This window comes from Heterocephalus glaber, unplaced genomic scaffold (genome assembly GCF_053883595.1).
Source record: "Heterocephalus glaber isolate CG9 unplaced genomic scaffold, H.glaber_assembly_v1.0 deba00001472, whole genome shotgun sequence".
NCBI classification, from domain to species: Eukaryota; Metazoa; Chordata; class Mammalia; order Rodentia; family Bathyergidae; genus Heterocephalus; species Heterocephalus glaber.
In genome coordinates, this window is record NW_028258315.1 from 93,811,780 (window position 1) to 93,839,517 (window position 27,738).

The following is a 27,738-nucleotide window of genomic DNA, read 5'->3' on the forward strand; positions in this document are numbered from 1 at the left end:
TCTCTGGGAATGGCTAATTATTGGTCTTCGCCTTTGTTCCAGGATCCAACCACCTCCCTTAATTTGGTAGGGGAGGCTGCAGCATACTAGGCCCAGTACCAGTTCCCCAGAAATGGGTCATAGTATTGTTAATGACACTAAGGCAATACAGATATTGGCATCCAGAGGAAAATTGTTAATACCAATAACTATGTCACTTTTGTTCTAGTAATAAAACCATCAAAACAATAATGCCACTGACATTTCCTAAGAAATAATGTTCTACCCTTAACCATTATATAGAGATCTTTAATTAGAATATAAACACAAAGACAAACCAAATATGCCCTGGAGAAATATTTACTAAATGCAACAACTGTACCTCCACTAACACTGGAAGAGTATGCAATAGTAATAGCATAGAGTTAAGCAGTTATTTAAAGATTCATAATATTTAACCGTTAAACAGTAAAGGTAGAGGGGGTGGGAAACCAAAAATTTAAAAAAGAATAATTTGAAACATTAACTTACAGCAGATGAGAAGGAGACAAGAAAAGTGAGATGGGGAGAGTTTTGAGGAGAAAAAGGAAATTAATTGTAACAGAAACCAGTCACACCAAAACAAGCAAGAAAAATAAGAAAAAAGAAAAACAGAGCAAATACAGGAAATAAGAGAGAGATAAGATAAGAAAAATGTTAAGAGGGGAAAACAAAAAAGATGAAAAACAAAAACCAAAAAAACTGCACTCCCCCCCCCCAAAAGAACAGGGAAGGAGAGAAATAATAAAAAATAAAAAGATTGTGAAAAAAAAATTCTTCTGTGATTTTGAATGCGCGAGTTCTTTCTAGGATCTGCGGTCCTGGAACCCAGCAAGACAATTTTCTTTGCCTAGGTTTTCTCTGCCTAGGTGAGTTTGTGAGGTAGCCTCCCTCACCCTCAACTGTGGTGACAGTGCGAGCCAAGGTGAGTCCTTGCTCATGTCGGTAGGTGGGAAAAGCGATCAGCTCTCTGGTCTCTGGCAGATGGAGGCCACGGGGCAAGGATTTGAGCTGACTGTTTGACTTAATGTCAGCACCCACCGAGCATGCTTTCTCATTGTGGAGAGCCAGGCTCATACCCTTCCTGATCTGAGCTGAAACTTCTAAGGGGGTCTGTCTAACCCTCACTCTCTCTGCTGTGGATGCCTGTGGTGGTGTCTCACCCAGTCACTTCGGGAGAGTAAAACGGGAATCCCTAAAGCTGCTGGTCAGGTTCCCACTTTCTTCTTGGGTCTGCTGGCCTCCTCCCTCAGACTCTGGCTGCATCCCGGATCAGGTCAGTCAGTCTCCACATCGGCTGCCCTGTGTCAAGGCAAAGCAGAATGCAGAGCTGGCTTGGAGTGGGCAGATCCTCAAAGCTGGGCAGCGAGCTGCTGCATCAACCTGCAGTGGGCAGCAGTGTGCCAGGTCATTCCACAGTGGGCAGGGCCTTGCTGAGCTGTCCCAAGGCAGGTGGCATCTTGCTGTCTGTGAACTGCCTTCTCGTAGACATTTTCCAATGTCAATCTCCATCCTAATATGGTCAATAAGTCCAAGGGGAAGTGCTTGATAACCGAGGTGCAGACGTTCTTTGTTTAATGACCGTGTTCTCTGCCTACACCTAGGTCATTAAAGAAATGGGTTGCTAAATGAGGAATTGTGTGTAGTACATACAGGACAGTATCCAGAACAAAGAAATGGTCAAAGGAGACTCCAACTTGATGACTTTGCTTTTATTTGCATAACTCTTACATGCAGTACTGTGATGTATAACAGAACATAAAACTACAGTACTATACTGTACAGTACTGTACTGTGCAGTACAATCAGGAAAAGTTGCAGTGCTGTATAAATAGGTGTACTGTACAGAAAAGAAAAGATGGGTTGTGAGCCCAAACAGCATGTTTGTAAGTCTGAACAGTCATTAAAAAGTAAGGTCATTAAACGGGGAATATCTGTATTAGTAACTGCAAGTGTCACTCTTAGACATGAGGATGGCAGGCAAGTAGTATTTTTGTGCCTGTGTAAATATGTGCAGAGCTTGGAGGTATGTTTTTCGCACTCTGTCATGTGTGATGTTACAAAGAGGAAGAATCTGGAAGTTGTTAGTCTTGAAAAGTGTTGGGAAAGATAATCTATTCAAACAGCAGTTCTGAAGAAATTAGGCAGATTTATCCTTAATTTTGGCTCAGGGTAATTATTGTGCTAAATATTACTATAAGGATATTTTTCAAATACTAACTATGGCCCTTTCATGTGATTTTATTCAGGTAGGTACATGAGCTAATCAAGCACTAGAGAGTTAGGCTTTGGAGCCAGATGTGAATGAGTTCTGCTGTATTCTACTTGACTGATTCTGCACGAGTTACTTAGCTACCCTGAGCTTCAGTTTCCTCATCTGTGAGATAAAGTAATGACACCTCACTCATTCATTTCCCACGAGGAGTAGATGACACAGTGGAGTAAAGCTGAGCATAGTGCCTTACAGCCTTACACAGAGCACTCTGTAAGTGGGGTAGGTGGTTCAGAGGGGCGTTATTCCACTTGGACTACTGTGTCTTCTGTTTTTTCATCACTGGTGTCATAATCAGTGATGTACATAAAACCCCAACTTTAGTGGCTAAAACAAGCAGCAGTGTGTTTTCCAGGGAGCTGCAGCCCAGGACTTGCAAGACTGAGTTAATCCTCAAGTAGCCAAGCCCCCTCCCTCTCCTGGTCCTGCCGCTCTTACAGAGGCATGATTCTCTTGCCTCCTCAGGGATCAGCCCATCCTGCTGTAGGGAGAGGAAAAAAGGGCAAATGGCAGAGGACCTGGGCTGGCAAGGCCTGTCCCTGTTCATCAGGAAAAGGAATCTCTTCTAGGAACTCTGCCTTACAGACATCCTTTTATATATCATTGGCCAGCATCCTGACAAACAAGCATCTTTTGTCCAAAGATCCTAAGAAAGTGTCCCTTTTTCTCTAGTGCCCCCCAGGCAAAGCTGCAGTTCTTGTGGTAATGAAAGAAGGGACAATACCTGGAGATTGAGTATACCAGACATATGGCCTGGTTTGGTAGAGGAAGTATACTGTGGCGTGGTAGCACCAAGGACCTTCTGTAGAGGAAGCACGGATGTGCAGCTCCTCCTGTCCACTCTCCTATTGTAGAGGGCAGGATGGGATGTTGGGCAAGAGAAGGGCTGAGTTCAAAAGTCAACACTTGGAACTCTGGCCCCGTTCCCATTTGAAGGTGTGACTTTGGGTGAATTATTAATCCTCTAGAACGTGAACTCCTTTCCGAGCAGAGCTGTGCTTTGTCACTACTGTATCCCCACCCCTCAGAGAAGCTTCCCCAGAGCTAGCAGTCAATATTTGTGGAATAAATGAATAGTGTAGAAATAAACTTCTCTGACCCCTGATTCCTCAGTGGGAGAGACTGTCTTTAGAGGTCATTGTGAGCACTAAAGGAGAGAATGTATGTTTTATGGGACATTCCATTGACTTCACTGTTGGAGAAATACAATTGCATTTGGGTTCCCCAGGCTCTCTGAACCGGAGAGGCTCTGCTTCTTTTCTGAGGATCTGCACACTCAGCTGTTCATTTCTAAGTCTTTTTGGTTCTTAAATAACCTGTACTATTACAGTATCATTTAAGTTTACAATGAATGCCTTTAGAGCTAATATCCATGTGGTGGATTTCCAAAGCGTGTAGGATGGACAGATGAAAGTGCATGTGTGTACATACATGTATTAGTGGCTTTTATTTTGGATATCAGCTATTTCAGACAAAGCTTGTTGCTAATTAAGATTAGCACACTAAATAGTAAATTAATTAATATGCATTTTTCTCCTAGTATATAAGAGCAGCAGGAAATTGTTTAAAGTAGACTCAGGTAGTAACTTTCATCATGAGCATAAGTAAAAGCAGGAAAGAAAAAATGGAAACAAAGCTTTTGTAAATAGAGATGGGTTGAGGGGTTGAAGGGAGGGACGGGGAATGGGAAAAATAAGAAACAAGATATATCATGTACAGGTACAAATTCTCAACGATGAATGTGATCGTAATGAAAACCTAACATGCACCAATACACTTAATGAATAAAAAAAGACAATTATAAAACCAAGACATTCTAATGCCCTTGTGTTAGTCAGCTTCCCATTGCTGAGGTAAATACCTAACATACATAACATAAAGTAGGAAAGTTTTAGCTCAAAGATTCAGAGGGTTCAGTCCACTGCTGGCTGGCTCCATGGCAGAAATCCTCTGGGAGAACTACTCGGTGCGGGGAAGCAGAGCTCAGGGAAAGTGCCAGAGAGGAGGAGCTAGGGCTAGACAGTCCATGACCCTGCCAGATGCAGTCAGAAGTGTGCTTGACTCATCTCCTAGGCCTCTCTCAAGGTTAACCACTGCAGTCCTTGTTGGGTTATTTGTAGTGGATGAATTTTTATGAAGTGTTTATTTAAAAGAAAATTCTGCTCTGTAGCCTGTGTCTGTGTACATACTATTCCATATCCGCTGACCTACAGGGCTTATGGGAAACTCCCCGTTAAAAAGAGTGGCTTCGTGCTAACAAAGTGGAAATTATCAAATTGGATTACAATGCAAACAACCTCTACTAGCAGCCTGTCATAAGCCAAATGACTCTCTACCTTTCCTGAGCCATTTGATGATAATCTTGTCATTGCCCGGGCTCCCAGACAAAGTGGGTTTCCACAGCAGTGCTGAGGCCTGGGCTCCCTCCTCTGGGGTGAGAAGTACTTGCTTATTTTTCCTAATTTTCACTGATGACAGACTGGGTGGGAGCGACTGTGCTACCCATGCCCATTTCAAACATGTTCTATGACAAAGTAGAAATCGCCGCCTGAGTGCAGAAGTCACTGCAACAAGCTGGCAGCTTTATCTCTCCGGGGAAAATGGTTCACTCCTCTGCAGAAGGTCACACTCGACAGAGGCCATGCACAAACCTTGTGTCACTGTGAAGAAACCTAGTTCTGGTCCCATGGAGCCCAGATGACAGGAAAACATAGCATGGTGCTCCCCACACAGCCAACTCAGGGGTCTCAAGGCCCTCTCCAGCCAGCTCTGATGCCTGGATGTGAGGGCCTGGGGCCACTGAGTAGTCTGCTTTGTGTTCCTGCCCCAGCGGTTCACCCTCTTCCAGCTGGTGATGGGAATATTGACTGACCATTGACTGCCCCTGGGCAGACAGACTTCGTGGTAATTATGAATGAAAGATGTCAGTGGGGAAACATCTCATTCCAGATATTTCTACACGTAGTCAATATCGGCTTTCTAAGTGTGACTGAGCTCCAAATGGCTTGCAGTCCTGAGGGAAAGACCAACCGAATAGCTAGCATTTCATCCAGTTGATGCTTTTTGTGCAAGGGGAAATGGGAATGCAGAAGCACGCACATCTTACACCAGCCTGGTTTTTGCTTTCAATAGCTGCTGAAAAATATTAGCTTATTTTCCCTAGGAAGCCAGCTCCTGGGGAGAAGCTGTATGTTGCAAGTGGAAAACCATGTTAATTTTCAGCAAAGGTTACAAAAAACCATAAATTTGTACCCAAACTTAATTATTAATGCACTGACTCCCAACAGGAAGATGAGTGTTTATTTCCCGTAATCTCTTGAATCTTGCTTTAGCAGTAAGATAAGAGATGCAGCAAAGATAATAATTTGGATCAGAAAGCAGAATCTTCTTGGAAGCTTGGATTTGTGCAGGATTTCTGGGTCCAGGCAAGGACAATAACCAAGGGTTATTGCTCGGTGATGACAGCTTCCTGGAAATCTAGGCTCCAGGCCTTGTCTGCCGCAGGAAATCTCTCTCTCCTCACATTCCAGGTATCTGTGTATGTCAGGGCCACTTTCCATTTTTATGGTTACTATCCAAATATTTACCAAGACCATCATTTGTCTATGATTATCTGGTAATAAAGGCTTATGTTAACAGCTAGTGAAAGCAGCTACCTGGTACTTTTCAAAGCAACATCTCCCAGCGAATGTGATGTCTTGGTGTTGCCAAATTGGAGGAGCAGAGTGCACATGTGGTGGTGGGGGTGTTAAACATTGACACCGGGCATTAAAATCATCACAAGAGCACACAGCTTGTAGTGGCAAAACCAGGGACTTCTGATGTGTTCGGTCACTATGCTGCATAGCTGCCCTCCTAGCAAGAGTAATAGCAGTAAGAGTAGTTACGAGCAGGCCAGTGTAGAGGTAACAGAAGTAATAAGTAAAGTAGCATCATCACTCACCATGTGTCTGAGCTCCTAGGAGCCAGATATTGAGATGGTGTTATAGGGATTTGTATGAATTATCTTTTATTTCCAAAATGATGGTATGAGATAAATGCTAATGTCCTTATCTTACAGAAGAGGAGACTGAAGTTAGGGGAAGCTAGGAAATGTACTCAGGAGATGGAAGGCCGCTGCACTGGGGTTTCAACCTGAGTCAGACTTACTGTTTGTGCTCTAAATGCTTCTCTAAGAAAAGGAGGAAGCAGTCATCGGGTCTGTTGATATCATGGAAGGGCCCAATATAGAATAGCATTTGAATCATGGGATGGAAGTGTAATCAGATTTCAGGCAAGCATAAGACCAGAAGCTCCATGAACCTATTTGAAATGAGCATGGGGTTCCAGGGCTCCTCAGACAGGACCTCGAGCATGAGAATAAATGATGCACCAAAGCATGTACTTCTGCAAGGAGGTGTGCTGGGATCCAGCCTAGCTCTCTCCTGTGCTCTGAATCTCGAGGTCAATGTGGAAATAAGTCTCGCTACAGATGCAACAGAAGAGTTGAAAGCTCCGGGTCGCTAAGTACAGTCTGTGTGTTTCCCCGTAGTGAAGAATGAGAGCGGACCTATGTGCACAGTCCGTGGAGCTGGAACCTGGGTCTGGCTCATTATGGAGTCATGCTACTGTAAATCGGAACTCTGGATAGAGGAGCATTTGCTGGTGATCCTGTTCCCTGCACCACACCCGAGTCCACATCCCGCCTGTGTCATTCTTGTTGCCTCTCCCAGGACACATGTGAGAGGAGACTTCATCCTCCCCTTGACCAGGGGATCCTGTAGGATTCGTCTTCAAGGATGGGAGTATTCCCTGGAGGGAGCATCAGGAAACTGTGGGGCTGCTGTTGGTTGTTGCAATTCTCAAAGGTGTAGTGGCTTGCATTCAATAGTAGGGTTTGGGGGTGCTAAAGGTTCTGAATATCCTGGATCATCCCACACACTAAGGAGTTCTGGTTCCTGTAAGACTTCTAGATGTCTCTCAGAATCTTATTCTGCAAGTACAAAAAAAAATCATGCAAGTTTATGCCTGCCTAAGCCTTGAGCTTGACTTCAACTTATGTATCAAGTATAAAATATTTCCCCCAGGGGTTTACTACACACTTTACCGTTCAGTGCAGCTCCTGGGTAAATCCAAGAACATTGTACTATATTATTTATTTAAAATTTTAGCAAGATTTCTTTTATGAATCCAGCTTAAAATGAAAAATCCCATTACCAATGCCACTGCCTATCTTGGTATATTTAAGTCACTGACTCTGTCAGTCAGCTTTCCATTACTGCAGCAATGCCTAAGATAATCAGGCTTACAATAAGGAGGGGTTCATTTGGCTTGCAGTTTTGCAGCTTCCAGACCATGGTCAGCTGGCCCTTTGCTTTGGGCCTGTGTTGAGGCAGTTGTCATGCAGAGAGCACCTTGTGGAACAACTGGCTCACCTCAGGGTGCTGCAGGAGGAGAAAAGTGGCGGGAGGGAGAGACAGAGACAGAGAGAGGCAGAGTATGAACCAGGGCCTAAATGCCCCCTGGAGGGCACACACTCGTATGATGAGAATGCCTCCAACCAGACCCCATCTTCCCATGGTGCCAGAAGCTGAGGACCAAGCCTGAAGCATAGGGTCTTTGGGGGTCCTATCCAAATCTTAGCACCAGCACCACATACCTGCTCCAGTGCGCTTTCACTATTTGTCCATCTAGTGACATCATTCTTTATCACTTATGTAATAACACAGCCACTGCTTTGCGACAATACTGTCTGTACTAGTAAGGGTTCCCATTGCTGGGTCCAAATATCTGACACCCATGACTTAAAGGAGGAGGTGGTTTATTGGGCTCATGGTTTCAGAGGTTTGGTCCATGGCCAGCTGCCTCCATGGCAGAAACATCATGGTGGACATGGGTGGCAGGCAAGGTTGCTCAGTTCATGGGCACTGAGAGGCAGAATGGGGAACAGAGCCAGAGAGGAAGGAACCCTCAACCAGACACAGACCCCAAGGACAAGCCCTGTGACTCACCCAGACCCACCCAGAAGTGTGCTAATCAATCCCCCGGGTGGCTCCAAAGCAATGGAGTTACAATTAAGCTCAACAGCTACACTGCCCTTCATAGTATAATTGGGGAGTCCTTTTTATTCTATTAAAACTTTGTTTCAGGTTAGGGAAGAGGCATTTGGTGTGGATTGAAACATCTTTGCTGCCTTTCTGAGTTTTCAAAACACAGCATCTCAGACCCCACTCGTGCTTCTTGCTCCTGCCCCCCTGGGACTGCACAGAGGCATCATCCGAAGGCTTCTGCAGAGCAGTCATTCAGGTGCCAGTCCTCAGGCCCCGCATCCCCAAGCCCTCTCTCCCTTGCTCCCCTGAGGTCTCCTGTGTTACTCCCCTGGCCTCCCTGAAGGGGTCTGGAGCCAGTCATTCCAGCGTGAGCGGACCACACCCAGCCCCTGACTCACAGTGTACATTGTCGCTCCTCTCTCTAACTGCATTTGATTTTCTGGCTGTTATGTTTTACAAGCATGGATGTGGATTCATCCTTTCCTCAGGTAATACTGAGGACCCCATGTTTGAGATATTCTCTCGGCAAACAGTTTCTAGATATTGAAGTACCTCTCTTTTATAATAGAATTCAAAAATTCCCTGATCTATAGTATGTGCTAGAGGGATGGGAAAATTATTTGTCAGATATGTCCTTTCTATACACATTGAAGGTATGAAAGCCACAATATAACTGAGAGTTTGGGATTCAGGCTTTGAGTCAAGTGAAAATATTCTACACTTACAAATAGTGCCATTTTCTTTTTAATAGAAAGAATGAGATTATCCCAGTCTTTGTCAGTAATTTTAGTGGGTAAGGCTATGCTAGTCTTATCGTGGTAGAGCAAAGATGTGTGCATACGCATGAAGCCATAATCAGTCTGTGTTATAGGCAAGCTTTTGGCCTGAAAGTTCACAGCCACCCCCTCCTTTCCAGCCCCGACGACTGTAAGGTACATGAAAGCGCCTTTACCAGCATCCCTTTAAAGCTCACTAGAGGATCTATGTTAGTTTTCCATTGCTGTTGTAACAAATGATCACAAACTTGAGGGCTTAACATAATATGCACTTTTGATCTCCCAGTGTGTATAGATCAGCAATGGGCACGGTTTAGCTGGAGACTCAGGATTTCTCTTCAGGCTGTAATGAAGGTTGGCTAGGGCTTCAGTGCCGTCAGAATTCTCCACTAGGGCAGGGTCTTCTTTCAAGCTGTCTCTCAGTGGACCTACAACCCGCTGATTGACTTTGACAGCCTCATTTCCTGCTGCCTATCAGACAGAAGCTACCTTCAGCTCCTTGCTATGAGGCTCTCCCCACAGGGCAGGGTGCATATGATGATTTGTTTCCTCAGTGCAAGTCAAGGACAGAGTCTACTAGCAAGATGGGAGGGTTAGGGTCTTGGGTAAATAGTTATGGAAATGGCACCCTGTCACCTTTGCCGTCTTCCGTACATTACAGGCAAGTCCTGACCAAGACTCAGAGGAGGGTGAATGAATCTCAGGAGGCAGAGATCGCTGGGAGCATCGCAGGGGCGCACACCGTGTTCTGTAGTCCTACGTCAATGTGCCTACCCTCAGAGGTGAACTGGAAACAGACCTGGTAGGTGGATGCTGTTAGAGGTGTTTCCACATTTACGCAAACACAATGCCATTTCCTTAATCAAGCAGGTTAACCCGTAGAATGAATTACACCCTAAGACTAACTTCGCCAGTGCAGTTCTTGGAGGACTTCTCAGTCTCCTCTCTCCCCTCTCAGCCCACCCCATCTTCTGTGCAGTTTTCTTTCTATTCAGTGCCTTCTTGAATTTCTCATCTTAATATTTTTTTCACTGAGATGACAGTTTTTGTGTATGTATGAAATCATTGTTTTTAGTTACACAAGCTTGGTAATAGGTATGTAGTCACGTCGGCATCAGACTCAGCTGGAAAAATGATGATTTTCAGCTGACCGTATCTTGGTAAGAGGTGCAGCCCCGGGCACCTGGAAGTATAATGCATCACTGCTCGCCAGAGGCACACCAAGGGGTAGCAATTAAAATTGAAGTGGGGCCAGTGGCAGCCACCCCTGCTCAGTCAGCCGAGATGGAAGTGGGCTGAGTGAAACACGACAACGTGGGACTAGCGGCAGGGACCAGATGCCCAGCCTCTGGGCTCCCTCCTGATTGCACAGGACAGCAAGCCAGAGCTGAAGGGCCATGGAGCCTTCCCACAGGGAGAATTAGAAGTCGGCCCAGCGCAAGCCTTTAGATCCCAGTGCCACAGAGCAGGCAGGGGAGGTAGAGGCGGCAGACCTTCTCAGAGCAGTGACAAATGGAGCAAATAGAGACCTTGCCCTCGAAGCAGAGAAGGTAAAGGGCCAGAGAATCTAATGTGTAAGCCATGGGAGTAAAGGCAGGGCCACTGGATTTTAGAGCTAGAAGGAACATTGTAAAAGCCTCCATGTTAACACCATCATTGGGCAGATGAGGAAACTCAGATCCACTCGGGTACAGGTCACGCAGCTCTGGTTTGATGTAGGACCTGAACCTGGTGCTGTGTGACCATTGCATCTTTCCACTGGCCTCTCCTGAGCAAGCACCTCACGGCGCTGACCTAGGTACAGCTGCACCAGCTCAGGCTGGGAAAAGTCGGTGCTTATTCTGAGTTGGCACTGGGAACGGGTTTCTAAGCCAGCTCTCCTGCGTGTGGTAATCACGCAGCTCTTCCGGCACACTTCCCAGGGCCCCTCCCACTGCCGGATTTGTGCACCTCAGATAACCCCGGGACTCCTTGGAACCAAGGCCGTGGGAGCTAAAGTGAAGCTGTGTCCTTGGAGTCCTCTCTGCTGGGTAACAGTGCTCCAGACCGAGGTGTCCCTGCCCACCTGGACCCAGAGTGAAGCGAAGGCATGGGCAGAGCTGAAGCCAACTGGGGATGGACTTGCAGGGTGGGCTGCGTTTGCAGCTGGGGTCACCCAGACGGCCACCGCATCATGACCTGGCCCGTGCCGTGGGGCTCACTGTGGTGCGTGGGCTCCACGCGTTTATTCCTGTGAGTGGACTCAGCGGTCCCACACCACGGTCTTCCTCAAGGTTGCCTCGTTTTCTTGCGGTCCCAGCGCGGTGAATGACTCAGGGAAGTGGGGTTGCCTTTGGCTCTTTCTCCTCTTGCTCCCCCACTCCTCTCCCATCCCACTCAGTCACCACGGCGGCTGCTTTGCATCCACTCTGGCCTCGCTCACACTGTGCGTTGCTGCCACAGCTGCCAAGCTGGCAGCCTTCTCTCCATTCTTACCTTCTCCATCCGTTCCCCACGGGGTGCAGAGATCAAACCTGCCAGGAGGTTTTTAAGGGGTTAGCGCATTGGATCTCATGTGGCTCTCAAAGTTCATCCAGAAACGGCCCCGTTTGCCTCTCTCTGTGCTCCTGCCAGGGTCCTCTTCTTCAGTCTCGTGCAGTGCGCTCCTCCCCTCTTTCCTCCACCCTGCTCCGCTTTGGTTTACTTGGCGATCTCTCTGCTTGGATGTCTGAACTCCCACCTGCATCACTCAGCTCCCGGTCTGCTCGCTTCCCTTGCTCCCCATGCTTCATGTATTTGATGAACTCCTGTGCGCTGCTTGAACCTCACGATGGAGTCAGCATCTCTTGGAAGCCTCCTCTGACCCCTGGAGTTTGAGTGCCCTGGTTCACAGCAGTGCCCTGTCCCACTGTCCTCACTGCTCTGCACACTGCAGCACTTGAACTTTCTACCATGCTCCTGTTTCCCAGGAGACGATACTTATTGCTAGGCCCTGCAGATTGGTACTCAGGATGGAGGCAAATCCCTGGAATATTCATAGCTGAATGTTGATTTTTTTTATCCTGAAAGGAAAAAAATTGCTCAGATGCTGGAATGAAAGATCTTGTTCTAAAAATAATTTCTTGGGGATAGCAAATGTTTATATTTTATGGAGGAAATGCGGTTGTTGGGAAGAACTAAAACCTTCAAAAATACATAAAAGAAGCTACATATATTATAAAATACGGGTCCTGGCTCCGCCTGTTCTGAGTGCACACATGTCACAAATTTTTCATCAAGAAATGGATATTTTAAAATAAACAAGAAAGTTACCACAACTGCTGGGAGAGTTTGTCCAGGAAGGAGAGGTGGGAGCAACCTGGTGGGGAACGGGAATGTGCTTAGCCTAGGGGCCCACAGTTTCCATGGAACACAAGTGTGCATGAAAATCGAGTTTTATTTTTTAAAATGCGTGAAGAGCTCATTCTCCAGGGACTTTACTTTTTCCCTCCCTGCTCTGCACTGCAGACCTGACCGGACTCTGGAGATGGGGTCGGGAGAGATGTTCAGAGATAGGAGCCCAGGGCTGTGTCAGGAGAGCAGGAATGCAGCGTCCTGCAGGCCTTGTGGGCTGGAGTCAGTCTCTGAACGCCTGTGGTCGATTTGCCGGGCAGAGAAGTTAGTGTGGATGACGCCCTTCATTCAGTGACTCTCCGAGCGCGGTCCCTGATGTAACTGCTATGCTTCTGAACTGTGGGTTTGTTCTGCTCCTGGAGGGTCCTCACTTGCGGTCAGTCTAGCAGATAATGCAGTGCGGCTGCCAGAGACCAGATCCCCCCGTTTCCCCACGAAGGAGAACCTTGGGTTGTGGTTCCCATTGAACTGAGTGATCACAGGCCTTGGCGTGACTTTGATCATAGGAATCTACGTGGGCAAGGCTGCCAGATTGAAAAAGCTTTGTTGGCAAGTGGAGAGCAATGTACGTGGATTGACTGAAGCATGGGTGGGTGGGTGGCAGGATGGGCCTTACTGTGCAGACAGAGAGGCAGATAGATGAAAAACTTTAGAAGGAGCTCAACAGGGAAGTGCGTGCGTCCCATAGTTATTAACCAGAAGGTCTAAATAAATATGAAGGCTTACCAGAGACTCAATTAAATTAACCCACCAGTAAAACATCTTTAATTGATTTGTATAATTAACCCATGATTAATACATCGTTCAGAATGTAGCAACAGAAAGGGGAAGCTGATAGACTTAAAACTCCTTTGTCTAGGCATAAAAGAATTTCTCAACAAGAGAGCTCATTTCTCCTGTGATAACACAATTTCTCCCCACTTACTGAAAGACCTAAGTAGCATAATGAGCAGATTAGAGGCAGAATCGCCAGTGAGGTGATGAACCACTGAAGCAATTAGCTCCTGTGCTTTCCCCCCAGGGGAAGCTGACACAGGCTATATACAGAATGCAAGGACAGCACCTGAGCACATAGCATGTTTTGTCCAGAACAATGTGCCTGGCTTTGGCTGGCTTCAAAGGGGATCAAGGGTGGATGGTTGTGGTTCTTTCCCCCGAGTCAGCAGCCCTTGCTTTCCATCTAAGGTAGACATGCACGCCTGGCGTGTCAATCCTGCATCCTTCCACTGTTTCCAGGCACAGCCTGCTTTTCCTTCAGGGAGCCATTGCTTCCCCGCTCCAACTGTGTGGTCCGAATATGGGCTGCTGATGGTGGGACACAGCCCCAGTGGTGGCCTTAAGGTCTAGGAGAGCCAAGGCTATGCTGCAGACCAACTCCAGGCTCCCCTCTGTTTTTTAAACAAGGAGTACTCGCTTTTCTTCCCTAGTTGTAAAGCTATGAGAACTGGACATTCGAAGACCAAAGGCGGCATGCGGGAGGAAACAAGTAGACCAGAAAAGGAGGAGAGCAGAGTCCAGAGAGATGAGTCCTTGTAACTCCCCAACCTCTGGATGTACAGAACCTGTCCTTGCCGGAGTCCATGTGCTTCCTAGTGTGATGAAGGCAGTGAAGGGAGCAGAGAACTCCAAAGGAGTCACTTAGGTGAGACCCTGTAAGGCACTTGCCAGTTCTCGAGCCCAAAGCAGTGCCTTTTTGGCAGAACCAGGCAGGGAGCAGTCTTCTCTCTGAGGCGCCATCTTGGAATTCCACACATTTCCATCAGGGCCCTGCCTGATTGCCTGGGTGGGCTGGTTCAGCACTGTTCAGCAGGCTGTCCAGCCTGTCTAGAACCATGAGCTTCCCCTGGTCCTTTTCATAAATGCCTGTTTTCTCATCCTAGTTTGACCTTGCTTTTGTCATTGGCAATGAAATGAGTCCTGAATAGCTTTCTGCCTTCCATACATGGATGCTGGACAGCGTCATTGTGGATACCCAGGGCCACATACTTACCTGGAAGGGCCTTCTACTCCACAAGGGGGAAGGAAAGCAGCAGCAGGGACATAATTTGTTTAGGGAGGTGATAGAATATGAAAACATTCCTTAAAATGTGAAAACCCAGTTCAGCTTGTGATATGGTGAGTTTTCTTAAAATTGTCATTGGAATAAGTGCTTTTGTTCATCTTCTACAGGTGAACTGGTATTTTAACAAAAATACTTAATTTTTTTTTGGTTTGTTTAGTTGATCAAGAATTGAAAACATCAAGGTAAGGAGCTCTTTTATGCCTAACTTCTCAGAGACTAAAAAGCTAATGTACTTCAGAGTACTATAGAGAGAGGCTGATGGTGTGGGATTCCTGAGGTTTCTGAAGTAAAGAATGCATTTCTTGGAGCATTTGATTAGATTTTGGAGAAGCACAGCTGCCTGAGACACCGTTGGGGAACTTTCACACTCGATCATTACAAGCTTCTGAACTAGTTCGGGCTAAGATTTGGCAGAGGTGTGCTGCGGTTTTAACTCAAACTCACATTGAAATTTAATCCCCAGGGTGAAGTGTTAAGAGGCGGGGCTTCCCAGGGCTCCTTTCAGAGGCTGTGCCCTTATGAACTGTTAATGGGCAATCTCCAGAGGGAGTCTGCCATGCAGTTTGGTTTGTCTCTGTCTCTTTTAGGACCCCCTTACCATAGGATGCAGCACTGCCTTGAATTCAGCAGTCCCCACACAAGCAGCCCTGCATCAGGTCGGCCCCTTTAACTTGCCAGGCCCCAGAACTGCGAGCTCCACCACGTAAACCTTTGTGGTTGGGAGTCAGTTAAGCAACAGAAAAAGGACTGAGGCAGGTAGGCCTGTGAGTGGGTCTGGGTTAAGTGAATCCCAAGGCATGTTCGTATCTTCCTCCTTGATGGGATCCACAATCACATGAAGCTCTAGCAAAGGATTCCTATGTTCTGGTGTCAGAAGCCGTCTGATTTTCTGTAAGCCTAGGATGACAGTAAGGAAGAAGCAATGCTGTCACTGAGGTCCACTAGCTCCCCATACGGAAGGTGCAGATATTCCCTGAAAAAGTCCCCTCTCTTCTTTGCTGCCTTTGAATTAAAAAAAAAAATCCATAGAAGCTGGCATTTTTGTTTTTCCTTTCATCATAAATACATTTATAGCAAGGTCCTGCTTCGGCTGCAGCACATGCTGGAGAGCGGCAGAGGTAAGGGTGAGGGTGAGCGCACAGGGAGGCAGAGGAGCAGCTCCAAGGGCCAGGCCTGAGGCGCCCTTCAGGTTAGAATGTGCCAGCAAGCAGAGGAGCTGCTGTGTAGTCTCTGACTTGGGGCTTGGAGCATCCCCGTCTCTGCTATTAAGGAAATGGGAGCCTGTATTTTGCAGTCACACTCTGGTCGAGTGTCTTGGTTCCTCGTATTTTTATGCTTTTGCAATTTATTGATTGGACCAATGTGAATCAGTCTTCGACAGACAGGGCTGCATTAATGTGTTAAAAGCTCATTATGAGGGTAATGGACATGAAGTAAAAAGGAATCAAATGATGTGAGTGTAAAAGGTTTTTCCCTAGATGGTTGAAAATAAATTGAAAACAAATTCAATTAAAATAACATCCAACCTTTTTATTCCTTCCATGGTGTGATTCCTTGCAAGGGGGTGTGGAGCCCACATGGCTCTGCAGGGCTGCTAAGGTGTAGCCACACCGGGCAGACGCTGCGGGCCTGGCACCCAGCAGGGTGATGGGAAGCTGTTCTCCTCCCGCCCCCGGTCCTGCATTTCTTCTTTGTAGTTAGAACACACGGACACCCCTTAAATTCAGTGAATTAAATTTCCTGTCATCCATTGCATCCCCGGTGCATCAGTCTTGTGCCCCCACTGCAGGCCTGGTGCAGCCCAGCCCACATCCCACCTCTCACCCAGCTCTGTGGCCGAATTAGTTCTGCATCCATTCTGTAGGCTGCTTCTGCCCACAGGGATTTTCTAGCCAGACCTGGGAGTCTTTCTTTTCTTATTTTTTCTACTCTCTTTTTCTTAATGTGAAGGCAACATCTCTTCTTTAAACAAGAGGGAGTGGTAGCAGCGCATTTCTTTTTTGCTCGCTTATCTCTCCTCTTAGCCAGTCACCAGGTATTCTTTTCCTATGACAAGGAAGTGCCGCAAACTGGGTAGCTTCAATCAAAATTAATGTACTGTCTCATGAGTCTGGAGGCTAGGAGTCTAGAGTAGCAACAGGACCATACTCTGCTGAAAACCACTACTGGGTATGTATTCAGGGCACGTGAAATCAACATGGGAAAAGACACCACAGTCTTGTGTTTATTGCAACACAGTTCACAATGACCAGGCTATGAAATTACCTTAAATGTCCATGGATGAGTGATGGGTGAAGCAAATGTGCATACACAGTGCTATGGTTTATATCTAGACGTCCCCAAGGCCTCATGCACTCAAGGTGGGGCTTTTGGGAGGTGATTGGATTATGGGAGTGTGATTCCACTAATGAATTTATAGCTAAATGTGATGCTGGAGGTGAAGCCTGGAAAGAGGTGGTGGTCCCTGAAGGGTGTGGCTTGGAAGGATCTATCTCCTTCCCTCTTCCCTTGATGACTCTCTGCTTCCCACACTGCCATGCCAGTTGGGAAACAGAGAACCGTTTCTCCTCTGCTGTGCTCCCCTGCCATAGCGCCCTGCCTTGGAGCCAGTGGACTATGGACCGAAACCTCCACAAACTGTGAGCCAAAATAAGCCTTTCCTCTTTTAACTTCTTAGTGTTGGACATTGTGTGCCAGCAATGAGAAGGTACCTAAGACATACACTGTGGGATACCATTCAGCCATTAAAAAGCATGGCACCCTGTCACACGTGACAACACGGATAGACCTGAAGGACATTATGTTCAGTGAAATAAGCCAGGCGCATAAAAACAAATACTGCCTCATCTCACCCATAAGTGGAATCTAAAACAGTTGCTCTCAGAGAGGTGGAGAGTAGAGCAGTGGCTACCCAGGGCTGTAGAGCAGGAGAAAAGGGGATACGAGCGGTCTGTCAGTGGGTAGACAGTGTTTGATGGGAAGATTAGGTTCTGGTATTCTAAGGCACAGCGGGGAAGATAATTAACAATAGTGCATTATATATCTCAAAACCGTTAGAAGAGAGGATTTGGAAGGTACTCACCATATAGAGAAGATGAAGGTTTAAGGTGATGGGGGTGCTGATTACCTGAGTTGATCACTGCTCAATATATACACGCATCAAAACACCATGGTTCTACCCCATTAATATGTGCAAATATTACGTGCTGATCAAAAATAGAATAAAAAACAAGGCAAAACTATGCTCGAGAGACTGAACGTGGTCTACAAAACCTATAATATTTGTACTCTGGTTCTTTAGAGAAAGCTTGCTGACACTGACGTCAGCTCCCAGGGAGCCTGGACAGAGCCTCTTGTACACACTGAGGCAGCCTGAACACCCCGTGTGATGCCTGGGACCCGGGAGGTCACCGCTGAGATATATGTGAGGGAATGATCCGCCGCTTGTTGGTGTACAGTGAGTGTCAGCTTGGAGACACCACCCTGTACTGTAGCCCATCCGGAAGAACTCTGCGGGAGTAGGTACAGACTTCGGTAATCCAGCAACTCTGGCACCGAAGAAGCACTTAGTGAGGACTGGTAGCTTTTAGACAATGTCTAGGTGACCAGGAAGGAGAATGAGTTTCTCGCATAGAAAGCTCATCTGGAAAGGAGCAGAGACATAAAGCACAATGAAGGTTTCAGCCAGAGAAACCCCAGTGAAAGGGGTAGGAAATGTAGAGTGGATTGTTGAAGTCTTAGCTCCATTGTGAGGTGGGGGATGTCACGCAGGGAATACTCTCTTTGATTTGCTATTTTCAACACAGAGACACTCTTCTGCTACAGACAGCGAAGTCCTCCCTGGGGGAGCAGTTGCTGCTTGGCCTCCGGCCTGCACAGAAGCCTCTCAGGTGTCAACCTTGGAGTTTTTGCCTTGTGAGTCTGGAAAGTCACTGGCAAACACACCTTCAACTCCAAGTGGGACAAGCTTGCTGTCCTGTGGAGCTCTGGAGGGCGAGGTGGAGACCACAGGCAGCAGGGCCCCGGGGGCTGGACCCAGGCGAGCAACCACACCCTGCCAGTGAGCAAGGCACAAAGGCTGTCGCTTGCGATTCTACCTCCCTGGTACTTTTGTGCAGGTTGACGCCGCTTCAAGGCCTGCTTTCAGAAGTAGGATGGACCTGAGCTATGCCAGCTGCTGGTTGATCTAGCTTCTTATAATTCAATGATTCATTTTGAAATTTCTCCCGGCGAATCTCAAGAAATCAAGTGTAAGGGTAGCATTACGCTGTACAGGAGGCCTTTGTCCTCACTTTTGGCTATATTCAAATCAGCGTTTATCTCAGACTTACTCTAAGGCTTCCTTCTGGGACTGACCAGGATCTTTTATTTCCGAATGGTATTCACATTTTCTTTCTAAGTAAGTCCTTGAGAGGTGGCTTTTGTCCTCCAAATGTGCAGTAGCTTTATGACAGGGCTGGCGGGCTCTCCCTCCCTCCTCCCTCCTCCCTCCGCCTCTCCTGGCCGAAGCCCTCTCTTCCCATGCATTTCAGCTCCAAACCCCCGCCCCCTTTAGCACAAGCCTGTGTTTGAGTCTCCCAGCCTCCCAAGAACAACAAGAACAAAAACAAGTGCCCAAACTTGCAAAGTGTTTGAAATATTTACAATTACATGACTTGCGTAAGAATATAACATACAACAAAAATCATTCACTTCTTTACACGATGATGGAGAATGTATTTCGTAAAAAGGAACAGAACAGGAGCCCTGTGGTCTGGTGGTTTGGGGGTGCAGAGTGGTGAGAAGGGGCCATCTCTACTCTCAGTCGCACTCTGAGCCTTTATGTGGCTCCGTGGCATCAGCTCTGTGGAGCCCTTTGAAATGAGAGCCTGGCTGAACACCTGCTGCTGCTGCTTCTCTTAGCCAGCAGGTCTTTGTCTCCCCAGTTTTTCTCCAGCAGGCATCCTGTTTATTCTTTCAGAGCATGTCTTCTGATTTGTAATCTCGATTTTATTCATCCTCTCTATACTCTGTCTCCCGGGCCCCACTGCCGCGCAGCTCTGCAAGGGTGGGCTCACACAGAGCTGGTGCACGCAGCACGCCAGTGGCCTCAGTGGTGGCCTCCAGGGCGTCCTGCAATGCGTGAAAGCCGCCGTCAGGGCCTGCCCACGTGCTGCGGACAGGTGTGGTCGCCTCCCGGGCCTGCCCAGCCACTCGCTGGTGGGACAGCCACGCATCTCGATATTTCTCAGCAGCACCTGCTGGGCCCCGTGGGTCCGTGGGTCACTAGACTTACTGAATCTTGATGTTCAAATAATCCTCGTGTGCCCTCGCCTTTGTTTCCCCATTGTTCTCTATCTCCTCTACGTTCTCGTGTTGTTGTGCTGGCCCAGCCTGTTTCTTCCTGGGGCTCTGCCTTTCTGTTTCCCGGAGGGCCCCGCCTCACTGGAGCCATTACCGACCCTTCTGGGCCTCAGCACGTGGGCCCCATTGTCAGTGTGAGGGAGCCCCGCTTCTGAGATGCCAGTGCTAGCGACTTCGCTGTCCTTCTGCATCATCTGGTCTTTCCAAGGTAATTAGGTCTGCAGGCCAAACACAGACCCGAAGTGTCCGTTCCAGAGCCCGGCAGCCCGGGTTCGAGTCTTAGTCTGGCAGTAACTAGCTGTGAGCCCTGTGCGAGCGGCTTCAGTTTTTTGTGCTTCCGTCTCCCCGCCTGTAAAATAAGGGCAGTAACAGTATCTTCCTCCAGAGTTGTTGCAAGACCGGATGTCTAAATATCGGCAGTTTCGGGGCCGCCAGCGTCTGCGGCAGTCCCAAGCCAGTGCATCCAGCTCGGACCAGGGTGGTCCAGGCTCCTGCTGCCTCGGGCCTGCTCCCTGCCGAAAGTCGCCCTGCGCTGGAGGCGAGAGGCAGGTGTGTCCTGAGCAGGCCGGGGCCGGAGGCCACCCGTTCCCCGCAACGGCCAGCAGATGGCGCGGTTTCGCCTGTGTTTCGCCCACAGGGGCTGCACCTGCCTGCTGGTAAGGCTGAGAACCGGGCGGAACCGGCCGGAACGTCTGGATACACAACGCCCGCAGTCAAGGATACTTGGAGACCGCAAGGAGGGAGAGCTTTTTCATTTCTTCCCACAAACAGGGTGAAATATGCATCAGAACTTACAAAACACTTTTATTTGTATTATCTCATCCCTAAAAAAGAAAAAGATCAAAACCAATGTTACCCTCCTTTTGCAAAATAGGCTTCAGGTGAGTCCTCCATCTGCATTTGATTGTTAGACTTTAGAGCTAAATTATTCAACCCTAGATTGCAGGGCAATATTACTATGGCTCTGATGACATAGGTGAGGGAAACCGAAATAATAGCTGCTGTTTATTTGCTAAATGTCGCTACGGACTAAGCATCCTGTGTGCATCCTCTTGTTTAAAGCGCGAACAGAGGCCTGCCGCAGGAAGGCACGGCGACCGCGCTTGCAAACGTGGTCTGAATCAGTAGCCGCCTGCTTCCTGTCCCACAATAACTTCCTGTCGAGAGCTAGGAAGTTAACTAACAGCAAATTCATCGTCTCGCGTAAAAACCTGGCACCCTACCCCTTTTGCTTAGATATCATTTCTGCTACTATTTTTGCATGCCTTGATTAGCTGGTAGGGATAAAAACATCACTGGGCAGATTAAATACTAAATGACAATGACAACAGTAACAGCTATCATTTACTCAGTCCTTATTGGGTGCCAGGTGCTATTCTGAGAAAAGCTTTTAAACCTGACAACAGCATTATCACGTAGGATACTCCTTACCACTTCACTCTTGAGAGAAAGGAGGCCCAGACAGGTTTAGTAACACTTCAAAAGTCACACAGCAAGGAAGCAGCAGCCATTCGTTCCAGAGGTGGCAACCTCATATCAGTGACCAGGTCCTGTCTTAACTGCCTGACTGAATTGGCCTCCGTTTATCCCTTGGTTTCATGCACGCTTCTTCATTAGCTCATGACCGTGCTTGTGAGAGCATTTTCTCCATGCTGTATTCCCAGCCTCTGCATTTTAAAGTGGGTTTTGCCTCTGAGCTTATGTGGGTGCCGTTCCCAAAATCAAAATACAGAGCTGATGCTTGGTCCAGACTGGGGTCAGGGTACACTCAGTATCTCAGTATAACCCCACATTTCTGAATTACTAGAGGGGTTTGCAAGATGCTCGTCTCGCCAGAGTTGTTTTACATCCTTCCCAAGTGTCTGCTTGGGCGCTCTGCTTGCTGCCCAGCTCGGCACTCCCGTGGCTTCCCCAGGGCCCTGGCTCTCTCCCTCAGCCCTCGCTTGGCAGGGCCTCCTCGGCCTGGGGATTGTCTGCAAGCCTGGCGAGCACAGCTGTCTCTTCGCAACTCAGCCAGCAGCGCCCAAGGTCCGACCAAAAACCCTGTGGCCTCTGCAGATGGGGCTGTGGCCAGGGCCTCGTCACCCTGCCCAACACTCCCGCCCGGCAGTGCCCCTGACAGGCTGCTGGGCGCTGGAACACAGTCTGGAGAACTCTGGCCTTCAGATGTGGTCCTAAGTTACTGCCAGGGGAAGAGAAGTTGCTGCCCTTCTGTGAGACAGAGAGCCCAGCCCTGAGGGAAGGAGGGCAGGAGTGGAGGGCCGTGCCTCTGTGTGGGATGGAAGATGCAGCCGAGCAGGACGAGTCCACACCCCTCACTGGGGCTCTGACTCCCCCCAGCGAGTGGGCCTGGCTCTGACACTCCAGGAACCTCCCTCAGCCCAGGCGCTTTCTCTGTGTCCTTGTCACTTGCCATCATGGCCACCTTTGGGGTCGCTGTTTCCCATCTTGAGCATTTTCCCTCTGGCGGAACTGCCAGTGTCCCCCAGTGGTCCCCATGTGGGTCTGGACACAGCTGCTGCGGTGAGGCTGATTCGCAGCCTGGCCCTGGGCCTCGAGGATTCCCAAGCTGGGAGAGCTGGTGGGAGCTGAGATGGGGCTGCCAGCACAGCACGGGTGGTGGTGACCTTGCCGAGGGCAGGACTCGCACTCAGGGCTCAGGAGATCCTGGGGGTCGCACGTCCCGCATGTGATTCCTTCGCATCTCCCTGCTGCTCCTCTCTGTCCTTGGGCCACTTCCCGTCTCAGGACCAGAAACTTCGTCCCCTGCTACAGATAGTTTATGAGAAAAGCTCCCCATTCCAGGAGGGCGCTGAAAGTTCAGCAGAAGTCTGAGCTGATGTCCTCTTTAGAAGCAGCGACGCTGGGGACTGAGGGCAGTCGGTCTCCACCATCGCCCCCCCAGCATCTCAGGATCATGGAGCCACTCAGAGCCCCAGGGAGGAGGCCTGCAGCCCGGGAGGGAGCTCTATTGTATGGACGGCGGGTGCTGGGCACGAGGGCCTTCCAGGGCTGCTCATCACCTCGAGTCAGGATATGGCGAAACAAGCACAGAGCAGCAGTTCCTGGCAACAGGAAGACAGAACGCCGTACCTTATCCTTGACTGAGTTCATCAGAAGAGGGGAAAGATGGTCAGAGGGAATTATCAGGACAGTTGTCAAAATTAGAGAATGCACAGCACACTGGACAAAAATACGCGTCAAGGTTAACTGTCCGCAGGGTGAGAATGTGCTGCGGTTATGTAAGGGAGCGTCTTGAGAAAGTGTGTGCTGAATATACTTTCAGGAAATGTGTGACTCGACCGCCAATGGCCCGTGAATGCTAATACTCATTATGGAAATACATTTTCAAAATTAGTAAATCTGCATCGAAACAGGAGTTACCTATATTTACTTGTTGCGTTTTTCTGTAAGTTTGACATGATTTCAAAATATTGTCCAAAGGAGTAGTTCTTTAGAGATAGGATGTACCTCTGAGATGTAAAACAAGCAAACATAGATCCTCTGTCTGGTCACTCTTCTCACTGATGAGACAAGATCCCTGACATACAAAGTTAAAGGAGGAAGGGTTTATTTAGCTCACAGTTTGCAGAGGGTTCAGTCCATAGCTGGCTCCAAGGCAGGGTGGAACGGCAGAAGAGAAACAGCACATGGCATGTCAAGGAAGGCAGAAGGCATCAGCAAGCAAGCCCGCCTTCCCTCTCTCTCTTTCTAGTCCACTGAGGCTGTAAGCCTACTGATTGGAGCTGCCCACACCCAGGGTGGGGCTTCCATCATCCACACCCTTAGTCCCAGTATCACACCCTTGATCCACAGTCACACGCCCCAGTCCAGCCACCTTCGAAACCCCCCACCTATGACCCCATGAGGCTTTGAGGGGACATCTAGACACAAGCCGGAACACCCTCACATCAAGAGCCTGCAGAAACCAGGTTGCACGTTTGTCTCTGGCACCCCCAGAGTGGAAGTCCTGGTGCCCCAGAAGGCTGACCCAGGACTGGATGAGAAGCCAGGTGTGCTGAGCAGGTGCACAGCAGGAGCTCTTAGCCTGCTCCTCCCGGGAGGCTTCAGAGGAGCTGGCGCTCAGCCCCTGGGTAGAAGCTGGAAGCCCTCGAGGTGCTCTTGAGAATTCATGGGCGTGAGGGCCCCGCCTCTATGTGCTCTGTGGGACGCCAGGTGAGGCTGCTGATGTGGCCCTCCACACAGCCTGCTCTCTGTGCGCTTGGACTCCCAGGCCCCTCCCTGCTCATCAGGACGCTCTGCATTTCTATCCTGAGCCAGAATTTTGCCAGGATTTTGATGTGAAAAAATACACACCCAAATAAATAAAGACAGACGAAAGGCAAAAGGACTCTGTCATTTCTGTCATTCCCCGGATGGTACTATCTGAAGTTCATCCCCATCTTTTGGATGGGGACGCCCGGAATCTAAGCCTCCCACTCGCTCACGGTCTCATGGTTAGCGAGCAGTGGCACCTGACAGCTGTCTACAGAGGTCTCACTCTGAAGCCTGCGGCGCTTAGTCCACAGTACCATTTTGCTCTCTTCGCCCAAACCACTGTAGTGTTAGGAGAAAGGCAGGTGGCGCCTTCTGGCATCCAGGCTCTCAGCAAGCTGCGTTGCCCTGGGTTACCTGCTCCCCTTCATCTACCTGGAGAAGTCCGGGAGCCTTCCTGAGTTATGGCCACGCCAATACCTACACCAACAATTGTGTTAATGATGATTTGATGGAACTCAGGGCCTCAGACGTGTCCCTGGTCGACACTGGCCTCTCTCCTGCACATTTTATAATTGACGTTGGAATCCGTTGAATAGTGAATGGGGCTCTTTTCCTTTAGCTGGTTGGCTCTGGCTAACAATGGGCAGAATTTGCCTTTCCTAGATTCTACTGAGAAACAAACAAAAACACAAACACAAATGGCTCAGATACATGTTGATTCGCCAAGCAAAGTTGACCTAGGAGCCAACCTCTGTAATAGGAGACACAAACCATGGCTTCTTTAAAAATGGGAGATGAGGATTGCACACGTGCCCTGCTAAGTGACTTTCAGGTGAGGACAATGCCCAATTCATGCCTAAACATAGGCACAGAATTTAAGTTCTCACGACCACTCATTTATCCCACGATTTACACCCACGTTTGCATCCGCTTCTCTTATTTCCTCTCAATTATGCTCAGGCATTAACTAATACTGACTAACTGCAACCCCAAATAATTATTGTTATTGGTTCCCTTTGTAAATATAACTCCAGCATGGAGCTACAAGAATAATGGCATGTTTACAGAAGGCAGCTAATTAAACTGACTTCCAATTGCTTTCCCTTTGCCAGAAGGAGACATTTTCACCGCCAAAATTGGGTGGATGCTCGCATGCTTACCAGGAACAACTTGAGATGATATAATTCAGGGTTCCCAAGACAAAAATTCAGTGCTAGTCAAATTTGCACAAGCAATAAAAAACTCATTAAGGAACTTAGGAAGATCTTTTTACTGTAGCCCAACTGTGTGGAGAGGGGCATCATTTTGGTGGGCTTATTTAATGAACAGTATCTATTTCATCATTTTATAATGGGTGGAAGTAATTGCAAAGAACTCTTGGACAATCCCTGAAGAACATTTTCATCTCATTTTTTAATCTTTCCCAGTTTATGCAACTATGTCACCACCCTCAGCCTTATTACAGTCTGTAAACTTTGTAATGGGTCTCAGCACGACTGAGCCCAAAACCAAAATGGCAGACATTTTAATATTCATCCTTATTCCTTCCTCCCCTTCGGCCTCCCATTTACTTCAGGAACTTGGTCGTAAGCACCGCATGAGCTCTCTTGGAGGAGCGAAAGTGTGCCAGGAGAGTTACTTCCTGGGCTGGGCCAGCCCATTAGCAACAGTCCAGTGAATGAACTCCTGACAGCTTTGGGTGTGGAAGTGTCTGAAGAGCCCCTTCCCCTCTGGGCCTCTAGGCTGTCCACATACCAACCACTCCTTCCTGCCGTGACCCAAGGAGTCCACACCTCCCCCTGTAGAGAAGCTGGCCCCCGCCTCTGTGAGGAGGAGTGTGTTTCCCTTGTCCCAGCTTCCTGAGAAGAGCCAGAGATGTCCACCCTTTCAGATCTTGTTCCACTTCCAGAATCCTGGTCCCAGCATCCCTTCCCTGGTGCCGGGTTCCGTGCTGGGCTCTCTTCCTGCCTGCATGTAACTCCTGTCTTTGGAAGTGGTTATTTGGCAGGCATTGGCCATTTTCCCATGTTTAATTAATTCCTCTAATTTTGTAGTAAATGAGAATGATGGAACTTAATTTTGCTATTTATGTAAAATTGACTGGTAATGACGGGGAGCACAGGAGATCTGGCTTACAGACGAAAATTAAGTGACCTCTCGGTCCAGTGTCTTGGCACACCTCATTCACTCCCCAGGCAAGGGCCACAGAGCAGGTGTTGGAGACCTGAACGTGGGGTTTGGACATTTGCAGAAGTGAAGTGTGGAACTGTGTGTGTGCGGATGTTTGTTGAAAGACCTAAGTGAGAGTCAGCAAGAACCATCTAGAAGATTGCACGTGCAGCACAAACCCTGCAGACTGGCTTTTATCCTCTCGTGCGCAGCATGGTTTTGTCAATTTATTCCAATATATATCCATCTCCATGCCCTGACCAAACAGGCAGTGGGTGGAGGAGAGGGTTTCTTCCTAGGAAGGCTGTATGTTAAAGAAAGATCTCACAGGAGTGGTCTTATGATGGAAGAGTTTTAGAGTTATCCTCTCCCTTTTGAAAATTTGAATGCCTCTCCTGATTGATCACCAATTTTCAGCAAGTGATACAGTGTTCCTAAGGTGTAAGAAATGATAACTAATTCGTCATTGGTTCAGAGCCAGATGTGACGTCTGTGTCTATATGGCTACATCTATCTTTCGAGTGTCCTCTTCTTTTCTCCTCACCTGGTCTTTCTGTTTTTCTATCTTGCTGTTTCTCTTTTGCTCTACCTCTCTTCTATCCCAAAGAATCTTAGCACTTGGCCATAGCAATAAAAATTCTCATCATGCTAAACTGTCAAGATTTAGTAATTTTCACGATGACATTTATTTTCATAGAAATAAGCAAACAGTGTTTTTTGGTTTTGCATCCTCAAAACACGGTTCCTTATTGAACAGTATCAGGTCTCCCAGCTGGGTGGTGAGCAGGACTGGTGTGGTCGTGCACAGGAGAGGAGAAATGCACCGTGTGCTCATGTCACCTGGACGGTGCCACAGCATGCACCTTCTCAGGTGGATCTGAAAGATCTGACGGCCAACTAGCAAGATGTGCTGGAAGGTGTGAATGTAACTTAGCCACACAGAGCTATTGGAAAGTATCCATAGTGTCTTCAGTAGTCAACACTAACTACATATTATAGTTGATTCTAGAAGCCCTGCAAATAATAGCTTAACTCGCAGAAGAAATCATTACTTGAAATAAATGTTTCTTTTTTAATCTCAGCACTGCTTTTCACGTGCTTCTCCAATTTTGCCTGGCAATGAAAGACTACACTATCTTTTGTTATTTATTTTCTCCTAAGATTTCTTTCCTCCAATAAACGTATTTTCTCCATGTGGACTTGTAGGTCAATGCAGAGTTACAGAAAGGCTCCCTGTTCAGAAAGTTCCTGACTTGCTGGAAACATGAGCAGAGCACATAGTGGTACCCAGGTTTGGTCTCGCACCGGGGTCCATTTAGAGCTGGACCATAAGTGAGCAAACTCAGCATTCTAACTGCACTACCACTTTCTGTCCACTGAGGTTTAGGGTGCAAAACACAGCTGAGACAACATGGACACCTAAGGGATTCCTTGCAAATATCAGCATGTAATGAAAAGCACTTCTTTAATTTTTTTATT

General features: G+C 48.0%; 1 protein-coding gene across 3 annotated transcripts in view; it reads left to right on the forward strand.

The window, feature by feature from the left end:
* The window catches only part of LOC110345707 (uncharacterized), a 410,594-nt gene that overhangs the window by 230,665 nt on the left and 152,191 nt on the right, over positions 1-27,738 (forward strand). For all 3 annotated transcript variants that reach the window (XM_087181610.1, XM_087181607.1, XM_087181609.1), the window contains exon 3: positions 9,757-9,897. In XM_087181610.1, coding sequence (XP_087037736.1) covers positions 9,757-9,897 — 141 coding nt within the window. The remainder of the gene's footprint in view (positions 1-9,756; positions 9,898-27,738) is intronic.